This window comes from Chaetodon auriga, chromosome 18 (genome assembly GCF_051107435.1).
Source record: "Chaetodon auriga isolate fChaAug3 chromosome 18, fChaAug3.hap1, whole genome shotgun sequence".
NCBI lineage: Eukaryota > Metazoa > Chordata > Actinopteri > Chaetodontiformes > Chaetodontidae > Chaetodon > Chaetodon auriga.
In genome coordinates, this window is record NC_135091.1 from 17,936,277 (window position 1) to 17,949,778 (window position 13,502).

The following is a 13,502-nucleotide window of genomic DNA, read 5'->3' on the forward strand; positions in this document are numbered from 1 at the left end:
CTACCAAAAGAATAGCTGTAAATTCCCTCGGTAGATAGACAGGCCAGCACTTGGTAATCATAGGGTTACAGCATCCAGCATTGCTGACGTAAACACACGCACCACTGTGGTGAGTGGAATGGTTGCGATAGCTGGCTTCTTTGAGCTAGCTGCTAGCCTACTCACGCCACCTGTTGCGACCCTGCCCAAATTGAAAGCGGCAGTCAAGACCGGTAAAGTCATAAACAGGTGGGGTAATCCAAGGTTCTGAAGTTTCATTGTTTTCGTGGGTGTCAGGTTGTTTTCCTTTGTTCTGCCAAAGTCTATCAGAAACTGACAGCTGTACTCAATCTTAATAAACACAAACATAAAGACATAGACAAATGTACACGTGTAAATATTGTACTATTGAGACTGACAGAAACTGCTGCGTCCATTTGCGCTGCCATCTTGTCATCTATGAAATATTAAGGGATCATCAAAGTTATTACAAGTTTTCCTTTGAGGGACATGCATGTCAGCGCTATATTTCATGGTGATCCATCAAATAGTCAGGGGACCATCAAAGTCATTAGACGACATTGTCTGAGTACCATTAATATTTGTGTTCGTGCCAATCCATCTGGATGTAGAGACATTTCACTGGTAATGTGAAAACTGACCTGCTGGTGGCACTGGATGAAAAGTCAGGGAATCACCAGAGTCATTAGAATTCATCCTCTGGGCACCCTGGATATCTGTACCGAAACTTCAAGCAATCCATCCAATAGCTATCGAGACCTTTCACTCTAGACGAAAAATGTGGAAAAACTCATGGTAGCACTCATAGAAAAGTCAGGGGATCACAAAAATCATTAGGATTCATTCTCTGGGGTCCATGAATGTGAAAATGTAATGGCAATTTATCCAATAATCATTGATGTATTTCAGTCTACACCACAGTTTTGGACCAACTGACCGCCACTGCAATCCCTAGATGGCAGTAGCATTTGATTGTAATAATAATGATAATACAAACAATGATTGTGTCTTCGATAATAACAACAGCAACAGCAAAAACCTACTTTCTGGGTCTTGAAGTTACTCCTCATGTTCAACTCCTTGGTCATCATGTGCTGACATTACCTTTAGCTCCCTGTAAAAGTGTGAATGCTGGCCCTGAACCTGTGTGCGGTCTGATAGTGATGGATGAATTGGGTACATAGACAGAGCCCTCGGTGTGGCTGAGATAAGGAGCCCAGAAGAACAAGCAGCCGTAGCGGTGCCTGTCTGTCATTGATATCGCTGTTATCCACTGGCTGTCCAGTGTCCACAAACGCTTCCTCTGGTGGCCAAGAGGCAGTGATTACCTTGATGACAGAGAGGGTCATGCTTAACTTGGCACCACATCACATTAGAACCTTGTCAGTCTAGTTTAGGTAGAGATCTTGTAGATGTCATGAACAGGGAGCCAGTGAAATCCAGTGAGCACCTATTTGTCTGAAAAATCAGTCTCAAATTTTTTCCCAATGTATGAAAAAATGGATGACAGTTTCATCAAACACGAGCCAGCATGTTTGTTTTCTCATGTACACACTAAGGCTCTGTCAGGTCGCTCTTTTGTCACTGTTGTTGAGGTTTTTGTCATGAACATGAACTCAACCATCAACTCAAGGGAGAATATTATTATTTCCTTGGTGTAGAGCCAAACACGTTCTATTGGCTAAACATGTGTGTTGTTTTAGACTGAAGCTTTCATCATTCAGTAATTCTCCACCAGGATTAGAAACTCAAATAACCCTCGATAGAAATGTGTAATTGGATTCCAGGCAGCCATATCACAACATTAAAGCTGTGAGGGGTTTCAGTTATTCTGTTGTGATTTAATAAAATAGCTCTGATTTGGGTCCATGATTATGATAATTATTCTTATCAGCACTTCAATCAATTATCCCTTTACCATGAATCAGGGAGTGATGTGTAGTAAGCACAAGTAAAGTTAGTAAGCAAGAAAGTATACATTTTAATAGGCATTGCAAGATGTTTTATATGTAGCATTTTAAAAATGTGGAAAGAATGATAGCTGACATAAAAATAAAACTTTTTATACCATCAGTATAAATGTATTATCTGTCCCAAGACAGTAAGCACTTGGCAGTATTTCCCTAAACTTACATATCCATTACATTCCACTTTATTGGTTTAATGGCTGTCGCACCAAGTTATACTTCAACTTTCTACATTAGCAACTAGATTTAAAAGATTTTTTTTTGTAACAACCCAAAGTATCCCTAAGGATGAAAAAATGCTGACTTGTGGCTGGTGGGCTCCACGCCAAAAGAGTCTATAGAACTCAGACAGCTGCAACCAAAACTGACCGGCATTTGGCTGGAGTTTTGAGCTGAGCTCCTCGTCTCCTCTCCATCTCATCCAGCTGAGGAGTTTTACCATCCTCCTCCACAATTAAACCCAATGATGTGAAACCAAAGGGAGGGGGGGGGATCACTGCGAGGTTTATGGCGGCTCAGGGCTCTCACCTGTCAAGACACAAGTGATTGTTATTAACAGCGGGGCCGAAAATGAAAAATTACATTTCTATCCCAAAAGCCGCCTTAATTTTGCATGGAAGAAGAATTACTCGTCTGCTCGGAAAATCTGCAGCGTCAACCACCAAAAACTTTCAGAGTGTAAGCATTCAGTGAGACACAGCAGTATTTCATGTGTTTGTATATATTGATCTTATTGCACAACTCCTCTCAGATATTTTCTTTTCAGTGCCAGCTGCAGATAGCAAAGGGCGTCTGAAAGCAGAAAAGCACTGTATTTCTCATTAAAACTGTCGTGTGAAGACATCAGGTTAACACAACGGAAACATGAGAATGGCAGCAGACGGCGTGGCAGGCTCTCCGACGAAAAGCCGGCTCAGTGAGGAAGAAAAACATTATTTGTGAAAGAGTGACTGCTGTGAGATTGAGTACGGGATGCAGAGAAGTTGTTTACTGATGTTTACTCCTTGTGTGTGAGGAGTGCGGGATAGACCTCAGGATTAAATGCAAGGGTTTTGACCTCAATCAAGGAAATAATTACTGTTGCCCCTCCTGTTGGTGGACTCCGTAATTAGCAAGCAAAGCCCCCACAGACTCGCAATTAGTCTGAAAACAGAGGTGATTAAAACTATAATTCTTATTGGACTCATTAACATCTTTTTGGGGTGCCTTGAATGCTTTATTGAATTTGTCGGGAAATTCAATTCTGGCCCCTCTGTGAGGTTCCCACCAAACACTTCCTCATAAAGTCTCCAGCCAGAATGCACTCTACATTATGCCCAATGTCTGCATCCAGATATCTGTCAAAGCAAGCGAGATATGATAATACAATAGAGGGCATCTGCTTCAAGATAAAAAATAAGTCAAGTATGACTGATTCCATCTTCCTCAAGTAATGAAGAGTATTCATGATTGGCACCACTGATAAAAGCTATGGATCACATAAGCATGCACACGAGCACATATCACACACACGCACACTTCAAAGCTGCTCTTTTCTTTCACAGTGTGCTTCAGTGCAATGAATCACCATGTATCCTATTATATTCTCTCAGAAGAACAAACAAACACACGCACACAGACACACACACACACACACACACACACACACACACGCACACGCACACACACACACACACACACACACACACACACACACACACACCGCTGCTGTTATCTGTCATCACCACTGTTGCCTCTCCAGTCGATACAGATGCAGCACCCACTCATTGTACGCGTGTGTATAGGTGCGAGTGTTTTGTTCAGGTCTTTTGTGATGAAATGGGACTGCAGCAATGAGGGAACTTTGGCGTTTTCGCATTTTCGGTTCTTTTTTTGTCAAATGAAAAGGCTCGATTACAAAACTGTCCCACCTTTATATGAGACCACTGACTCAGATTCGCCACTTAAGGCATTCTCAGCGCTTCCATCGTGTTTTTTTCTTTCTTTCTTTCTTTTCTTACAAAATGCTGGTCAGGACTGAAAAGTGAAGACCCACTGAAGTATTTTTAGTCTAATGTGTGAATAGGCCAAAATACTTCCGGCCAGATATTACTTATTCTTTCTCTCTCTAAGCAATTTAGCCTATTGAGTTGCCAACTGTGCCAGATAGTTCTTCAAAATAATACAAAAGCATAACGTTTCCGTTTTGTAACATGTATTTGAAATCAAAATAATATGAGGAACTTCATCAACTTGGATATTTGTAACTACAATGCATATAAGATAAAATGTTTCTATTGCGATTATGATAACAGACATTAACATCGGCAAATGTGCGCACTTCTGACTGATTGATACGTCTGACAAACCTTGAAGCTTTGAGCTATTATCACCTTATTATGTTAAAATATATTGCTATCCCTTAAAACGAATGCTTCATTGACTGTCTTCACTCCTGAAATCAGCATTCTGTGTCCATACCTTTGAAAATCATTAATAGATGACAGTACGCGACAACCTCCTCGTTAGTATTGCAACCTGGTGATTTGAACAATTCGAATTATTGAATACTCCGCGGCTCTGCTACCAACCAATCACAGCACGCGGTAAAATTACCATAGCCAATCACGATGCACGTACGCACAGAGCGGGACGCTGTGAATTTATCGAGACGCGGAAGTTTGTCCCATTTGTTCAGTGCCATTTTATCACAATTGTTTGTCAACAATAAAAATATCCAAATTACTTGAATATGGTGTGAGACGCCGTGTGAATCTGGTAGAGTGCAGTTTGAAGTGGATTTATTGCTGGTAATGTAAGCCGAAGTCTTGAGGGTAAGTCTAAAAACTACAACCAGAACTCACCTTTAGCGAGAAGTTACGTTTCGGTTCCTTTTTAAACTAGCGCTGCTGTGGCTATAGAGGCTATGACGAATTCATTATTTAACGCTTGCCATAACTAACTTCATATGGCCTCGGGACATCTTTCCAACTTTAAGTTATTGTTTGTAAACTAACAATGGTCTATGTATCGTTGACTTCAACTAAAAAAAGTAACTCGTCACGGTAGGTTATGTTTGGACTGAGAAGCTAACTTACTGGCTAGCTCTAGCACATAACGTTAACATTACAGTAGTTGTGAAGTGTAACGTTAACATTAGCTCGACGAATAGTGGCTGAATTTTATGAAGCATAAGGTTTCATTCCGGAGCGTCATAACGTAAACTTAAAGCTCTAAACCTAAAGCTGAGGGACAGTCTGGTTAAGTGTTGTAGCTAAACGTTACGCCGTTATTACTACTAGACGAAGGCGTACACAGGCGTACAGCATCGCTACATGTCGTTTTGATCATGCTAACCTTAATTATTTTATCTTTGTTAGCTCTCACATCAGACTGCAGCTGCTGGCTGAGATGGAGGAGCTCTACACTTTAGAGAGGGAGGTAGGACGAGGCAGCTATGGTGTGGTCTTTGAGGGCCATATGGCCAAAACAGGACAGAGGGTGGCTATCAAGCGGCTTCCTTGCAGCAACCCGGAGTGCATTGAACTCTACCTGCAAGAGCTGTGGGCCATGAGATCCACAGCTAAGAACCATGTCAATGTTATTGCACTGCACAGCTGTCTTCTGCAGACAGGGCCAAGGAGCCTGAAGCCCCTAAAACCAGGAAAACTGCCTGTCCTTCTAGTTGAGAGTGTGCTGAAGGGCAGTGTGATCGGAGCACCACAAAGTCAGGAAAGGAGCAACTCTCAGTCTGACACTCAGAGGAGGATCGATTCTGCCTCTAGGCTTCAGGACAAGACCAACACCATCCAGGCCAAGGCTAAGCTACAGAACAAGACTAAATCTAATGCATCTGATGCTACAACTCCACAAAGACCTCAAAACAGAGCCAGGAAGAGACCAGCTCAGAGTAAGGAAGAGGAGTCTGGATCCCTGCGCTGCTTGGCCCTGTGGCTCGTGATGGAGTACTGTGATGGGGGCGACTTGAATCAGTACCTGCTCTCCAGGCCACCAGACGCCCAGCGCAACCACAGCGTGGTGCGACAGCTCTGCAGCGCTGTGGCCTTCCTGCATAACCTGGGTATCACTCACCGAGACCTGAAGCCTGACAATGTGCTGGTCTGTGTGACACCCAAAGGCCCTGTTGTCAAGGTAGGCAGAGTGTTGTTATGTGACAGTATTCACGTCAGATCAAGTGGCATCATCCTTGAGTCATCACACAACTTGTTCAAATTTAAAAGCATCATTGTATTTAATAGTGTTTTCTCTCAGGAGGTGTTTAATTTTCACAGCAGCAAGGAGCTCAACGCACAATAACCAATATTACAGAAAATCTGAAAGAATAATTGAAAGTAAAAATTCTGTGTTTACCCCTGTGTCCCCATACAATTAAATTACTGAGAAGATATTGATCAGATTCATGTCAGGAGTTCTACAACTTTACCACGGGTGCTTTAAAAGAGGAGTATGATAAATATTTAGCATATTTGCTTAAAGTATGATGATGACTGTGATTAAATCGATTATCAAAATAGTTTCTGATTAATTTTCTGTTTATGTACTATTGATCAATCAACTAATTGTTCAAACTCTACTGTATTGACATTTACACTAGAGACTCCCTCAGACTTCCTCAACAAAATTTTCCATAGCTTTTTTTTTTTTTTTTGAAGGGAAGAAAGTTTCTAGAGTTATACATTTGTGTAAAAACTTCTCCACCATCACAAGACATACTGTATTTCTTTTTCAGTGAGTCTCCCTGTCCATCCTCTAGGTGGCAGACTTTGGTCTGAGCAAGATGAGAGAAGGTCTTGTGGACGGTGATCTGACCAGGCAGCACTTCTCTTCCACCTGTGGCTCTGACTTCTACATGGCTCCAGAGGTCTGGGGTGGATTGACCTACACAGCGCAGGCAGACATCTTCTCCTTGGGTGTGATGTTCTGGGCTGTCCTGGAGAGAATCACCTTTGTTGAAGAAGGGACCACGCAGGAACAACTGGGTAAGTTTCCAGTAGAGAGTCAGTACAGTAGACCAGAGACTGAGAATGTCTCCACAGCAACCAGACTCGGGTGGAGATTTAGTTCTACAACACACGGTAATATGCAAATATGTGAATACAGATTTTGTCAGCATCTTTGTGCATATGGCAGAGTGTTAACATGTTGGATAACACACCACCATAGGCCTGTCATGTTGTATCCTGCTCACAGAAAGGTTGAGTGTGTGGTCAGGCAGGTGGATGACGCATCGCACTGAATCGAGTTTGACTTAATTAACTGGCACGTAATAAAAATGTCACATACTATACATCATACATTCATCAACCACGGATGGTACAATCATAAATCTAAATGGCAAAGCGATGATGATTTATGCTATGTACATTTTGATATGGATTATAGGACCTCTGCTTGTCACAATACAAGATGACAGTATGTAATTCAGCCTTTCCTGCTCCAGAAGTGCTGTTGCTGGCAGCATGTGAGACACCAGCTTCTTCGTCCCTACCTTTGGGTCCTGACACAGTGCTTTTAATAATATCCACCTACTTTAATGAAGATCAATTACATTTTGATTGTAATGCACATATACGAATGTGTAGGTATTTGTGCAGTTTAATTTCATTATTTGTGATTGCATAGAACTTTGATGTAGTGAGCTGGAGCCATAAAGGCTGTGAGGCTCTGGCCAATTCAATATGAGCAAGGAGAAGCACTTTGCCAAGCATTCCCGTCTAGCACTGCAGAACAGCATTTAGATTTTAATCTCTCGCTTTTTTTTAATGTCCTATTTCCTGTCAGATATCCCATGTGGCCACAGGATGAGGAAGCGTCTTAATGGACGTAGGGCTCAGTTCTGCTCTGCACTCCACTGTCAGAGACTAATGAAATGGCTGTAATACAGATGTCTCATTTTATTCACAAAAAATGGGTCCGGCCAGAGCCGACCTGGAGGCATGAACCATTATCCCCAAGTTTAGTGCCTGAGAACCTCCCTGAGTCACTGATACTCCATTAAGCTGAATGAAAATGGTTATGATTGGGGGGGAGAGAGGGGTTCCAGTGGATTCAAATAAAAAAAAAGGCAAAATGGAATTTAGCAGCCCTGATCACAGTCTTCTTTGTCAGTGAGAAAATGGGGAGAGGCAGCTGGAGGCTTTTCACAGACAGATAAAATGGTCCATTATTTTACTCCATCCTCTCTCAAGACCCACACACCCACACAGTTATTTGACTAGGCAGGGGAGCGAGAAGAATATAGTCAAGAGGGAAGACACAGCCCCTTGCGTTTGTCCTTTGTGAAGCCCAGTGCTTGATGTCAACGTTGGCCTTTTGCTCAGGCAGGTCAGGAAATCATTGGCTGCCTTTCACCAGGCCAGTCCTACACTTGACTGTAGACGTCAGCTCCGGCGTTTAGGCAGAGTGCAGTGTGGAGCGTCATCAAGGGCAGAGGGCTCGTGCTGTCATAACAGCCCTGATGCTAACAGTGCTCCATTAAAATCAAATCATGCTCCCAGAAAACTGAAAAAGGGCTTAAGTATGAATTGATGCATTTTAATTACTTTCACAGATAAACCTCTTTTCATTTTGGCTTGGCTACATTTTAGGGATGCAACTAATGATTTTTTTTCTCCTTGTTAATCACCTAATTTTTGTCAATCAATCATGTAGTCTCAAATCTCAAATAAAGACAAATGACCAATTCAGGTTATTCGAGCCCAAAGTTTTATCTTTCATAATTATACTGATCACCAGCCAAAACACCAAAGTTTGATTTTCATAATGATATGAAGAAAAGAGGAGGGAGTTCATCCTGGTACTTCAACTTTGCCCAACTTCTGAGGTCCAGTCAGCCAGACAGGTTTCCAGAAATAGTGACTTACTGGAGCTGCTTCACCAGCGTCCACGATTAGTTTTCATTTTTGCAGCTGCAAGCAGTTCTTGCATAGAATGACACCACTTTCTTAGTGGAAACAAGCGAACGCCAGATTGTTTCAGTTTGTCCCAGTGAAGATGTCTTAGCCTGCTTCGGGCTAAGGTACGTGTCGTTTGTTTGAAAAACTGCTCTCCTTCGTTCTATTTTTTCAAAGTTTCACGCACTTGCTCCACCTCCAACCCTGGCCAAAATTGCCGCTGACGACATGGATGATGAGACTAATTTACGATGCTGAGAAGCAGCACATCTTACATGAACCACAGGTGAAAGAAAGTTACATTTGTTCAGAATAAATTACATGGGCGCTCATGTGCAGAGGGAGAAATCACAAGCAGTGCCTAAACAAATCTCATCCATTCTTTGCACTGCAACATTGCTTTTATTATACCTGGATACATTTTCACCTCTATCCAGTAGAGTTCACTCGTTTGTTGGTTGTTAGGGAGAGGTCTTAGTAGGTAATATGGCATTGGGACATAGCTGTAGGTTAGCGCCCACTGTAGTTTCAGCTGGGAGATGTGTGCAACACCGTCACTTCATTTTATTAGTCTAACAAACAAAGTAAACTCACAATATGTCAAGAAGTTTTCTTACCCGTGTTTTCCTCATCTAACAGAAAAACACAACTGGACACCTTCTGAATTCAACTTTCTTTTATTGAACGAAGACAAACTTAATCGCCTTATTAACTCATCGTAAAACGCGCTTCATTCAAAGTCGACAGAAAGGAAATAAAACTCAACAAAACTGCTGTGGTTAGTCCAGCAGTCACTAACTCTGGTTTGGTCAATACAAACCTTTTCATTCACTGAGTTAGATGTTAAAGTATTGTGGCTCTACACTCGTTTTTCCCTGCTGCCTCTCTCCACCGTTGCTGGCCCCTTTGTGCTTCTTGGTTAGCTCGCCGGCCGAGAGTGTGTGTCACTGAGCAGCAGCTCTCACACGCTCTTCAAAGGCAGACATGACAAAAATCGCCAAAAAAACAACCGTTAATGGACTCAGCCGATATATTTTGTCCAGTCGCTCAGCCTTTAAACAGAATAAGTGTGTGGGTGTGTCATGGGTCTGTAGGGGCTTTAGATGTTAGCCACACCACATATATTAACCACACTGTATGCCCTGAGTGTGTCAGTTAAACAGCAAACTGGAGGCAGCTTACTAGAAAGCACTTAGCAGATGATGTATTTAGAAAACACGTCTAGTAATTTGGTCTCCTCTATATCATATTGACATAGAGCTGCTAGATGCAGCTTTATGTTTACAGACAAAGTAACGCTCTGTCACAGCCTGCTGCCGGCACTTTTGGTAATAGACTCTTACATGCATGTTCACGTGTAATCGGGTAATCATGCAAGTGCCCCTCTTATTAAAAAAACGTCATCATGCAGTACTCTTAACCCGCTCTTTGTACGCACTGCCTCCCAGCCGCATTCAGAGCCAACTGTGTTCCACCACTGTGTGTGTTTCTGGCTATGATGAAACTGTAAGTAGGTTAGCTGTCTGACAATATTTAATAAACACAAAGTTCATCACATCTTGGGTTCATGATCAGATGATCTGATGCTGGATTAAGTGTAATACATTTCATGTGTGTCCCAGTGTGTTCTCAAAACCTTCCACACACTTCTCTCTCTATTGGCGATTACTGGAAATATGTCACACCAGTAGGCACTTGACTACTTGCAAATCCATGTGTGGTCCGTAATCACAGAGATCAAGTGGCTCCCTGCCGTGTCTGTTGTTGCCATCAGTCAGGAGCCTCCGGCACGATGACTCAGCAGTGTCTTCTCTCGTGTTTCCTCTTTAGGTGCCTATGTGTGTAAGGGTCGCTCAGGCTGGTTGATGCCGCTGGGGGAAGCTTTGTGGGAGAACGCCGACCTCCAGCTGTGCATCCCTATGAAGTTTAAGAGAGCTCCCCCGCTGCCACCCCCTCCTGGTCCAGCGATGTGCATCCTGCTTTTAGACATGCTCGCCTCAAACCCGGATGCCCGTCCCTCAGCAGACCAGCTGGGGGCCAGAGTGCACTCTGCTCTGAAAGAGGACTCCCACTGACAGAAAGTGGGCTAAAGAGACCATAATGGCTATAACCACTGTAGCCACTACATGGAAGTATTGACCGTAGACCCCCTGACTGCAGTGCTTCCTACATGTGTAAGCAATAGCCACTTTGCTGCCACAGGGAAGTGGGGATAAGAAATGATTATTGGGAGTGCAGGTGCTATTTTTGTCGCACAAACGGAATAAACTGTGTAGGAAACCACATAAAGGGAAAATAGCAATGAAGTAGAGGGGGTCCATGCGAGCCCCTGATTGCACTGCAGACAAAACACGCAATGATATTTAAGTCCATATAGAGTTCTAGTGGGATTTAACTGAAGCTGTATTTGATGTTAGCACCATGCTGTTGTTTAGACCTTGAATGCTTGACATGGAGAATCGATTTTAGTGTGTAAATACGGCTGAATTGAAAAGCAAGGGGTTACTGCTGCTGCTGCTGCTTGTCTGCTCTACAGTGTTTTGGTGATGATCTCAGCTTTATTTCAGGTGTTCATTTTGACTTGATTTGTGGACCGTCAGCTTTCACTTGTTGAAAAGTGGAGCTAGCATTGAATTCTTTTATGCTAATTACCCTTTTTCAGATATTTCCAAAACATATCAATGTAGCATGGATCTAAGAGGTCACTGGGCTTCCACGTCTTAAATATGTAAAGTTCGCAAAAAATAACCTAAAAGTTGTTATTGATGCTATGTTTGCAACAGGTGTCTTATTTAATGCTAATGTTTTAGGGCAAATTTTGGGGTGTTTTTCTCCAAATACATGGACATTGTATGGCGAACACGTCAGATTCAATGTATACAGCTGTATTTATTGCAGGGCTGGCTTCATACAGGTGTCTTTTTCTGCTTTCTGTGTATTTAAATTTGTAATACTCGTTCTGACACGTTGCTCTATGCCATGTTTGCTTTACACATGAATTTAAATGACTTGAAAATGTATATTTTTTGCACGGTTTTCTTCTCATAAAGTATGATCTCCTCATCATTTCACCTGTTCGCTGTGGGTCTGTAACATTTTAGGATGTTGATTGGTGTATGGAGTATGGAGGGCTTTGAAAGTTGTCAAACACGCGTCACATTTTTGTGATATCTGCGCAGAAAACCAAAAGGGCAAAGCAGCACAAAGTTCACGATGACTAACGATCACTAATATAGCATCCCCTCATGAACAGGAAATTAAAGCCAGGCATTAGGATTGTTGCTGATCATATCCACGCTGAGTCCACAGCATTTATTACTGTCATCAGTCTTAGTCATTGACAGTCCATATCTCAGATTACTACCTACTTCAGAGCCTCAAGAATTGATATATATATATATTAAAGCATGAATCATGTCCAGGAACCCTTTAGAAATTTAAAATAAACATGAAATTCTAACATGACTGTTATTATGTCACATTCGTGCTTTGCGGTGATGCTGAAGCGGAAATAATGACCCATAAAAAAAAAAGGGCCTTCATAATTAAAACAGCACTGGCGTAAAAGCAGCAATCCTCTCACCTATTGTCTCAGCCTGTCCTCGAGCTCAGCAGCGTCCGCGATGTGGACGTCAACAGGAGATTTAAGCTAGCGAGGCTGGCTCACCTGACCTCTCTGCTCCCAGCTCATGAGGTTGTCTCTGACAGATCTGCGAACTTTAAGCGGTGTGAGTGAATCCTCACGCTCTGCTGGCCAGCCAGCAGCTCGGCGAGTCGACCGCTGACCTCCCCACTGCCCGAGAGAGTTCAGAGGAATTGATAGTGCAGGGTTGGATGTGTTACAAGTGTGGTGGGAGAATGTCTGCATACATATTCAGGATGGTATATTTGGTTCAGCCAAAGCTTCAGCAGTCACTGAAGTACTGCAGGTATTTTTCAAAGTTCTGGTCTTTTCAGTGCAAAATTCCCTGTTGTCTCGCTGAGCTGCATGGAGGGATGGTCACATTAAGGGGCTAAAGAGACGGTCTTTAGAAGGTGCCAACTCGATCTGGCTACTCATACTGCTGAAAGCTTATTCGCTTCAGCTGACTTCAGAGTGCATTGAGGAAGACTGTGGATTTGGTCCCCCATTTCTCACAATTGGTATCACATTAGGAGGGGATCAATTCGCAGCCTGTCTGGACAGGAGGTGTGATTACAGTGACTAAGAACTCTTTCAGTGTACGCAGGGGACTTCCTCACCACTCCTGTGATCCTCAGACAGTCCTTGATGCTCAGTCTACGACCATGTGAGTTTTCATACAGGACAAAGTGGTGCTTTGAGCTAAATGCTAACATGCTAAAATGGTCAGGGCGACAATGCAAAGTATTTGGCAAGTTAAAAGTCTGATGATGGTATTAGATGAAACATCAGAGGGTCACCGCCAACCGTTGGATTCATCATCTGGGGACCATGAATGTTGGTACAAGATTTTATCTGCACTAGTTTTTACAGTTCTGTAATGTTTGTTTTCAGTTCAGTTTAATTTCATTTAGTTTCCAGTGTGGCTTTACTCATTTCAGTTTAGTTTTTATTGTTTCAAAATATTTAGTTTGTATTCATTTTAGTATTAGTTTTTATCCCACATATTATAATATGGGA

General features: G+C 42.5%; 1 protein-coding gene across 1 annotated transcript; it reads left to right on the plus strand.

Moving 5' to 3' along the window:
* The first annotated feature begins 4,600 nt into the window (after window positions 1-4,600).
* LOC143336387 (serine/threonine-protein kinase pdik1l-B) lies at window positions 4,601-11,925 on the plus strand. Its single transcript, XM_076756531.1, has 4 exons — window positions 4,601-4,780; window positions 5,327-6,098; window positions 6,721-6,946; window positions 10,691-11,925. Exons 2-4 carry the CDS (start codon window positions 5,358-5,360, stop codon window positions 10,933-10,935), a joined length of 1,212 nt encoding a protein of 403 aa, XP_076612646.1. The 5' UTR covers window positions 4,601-4,780; window positions 5,327-5,357; the 3' UTR covers window positions 10,936-11,925.
* Window positions 11,926-13,502: the final 1,577 nt, after the last annotated feature.

What these genes read in the sequence shown, in the direction of transcription:
- LOC143336387 (XM_076756531.1), top strand. Translation starts at nt 5,358, where the DNA reads ATGGAGGAGCTCTACACTTTAGAGAGGGAGGTAGGACGAGGCAGCTAT. An exon ending in CCAAAGGCCCTGTTGTCAAG is followed by an intron (nt 6,099 to 6,720) that starts GTAGGCAGAGTG and finishes TCCATCCTCTAG; the next exon opens with GTGGCAGACTTTGGTCTGAG. An exon ending in GACCACGCAGGAACAACTGG is followed by an intron (nt 6,947 to 10,690) that starts GTAAGTTTCCAG and finishes TTTCCTCTTTAG; the next exon opens with GTGCCTATGTGTGTAAGGGT.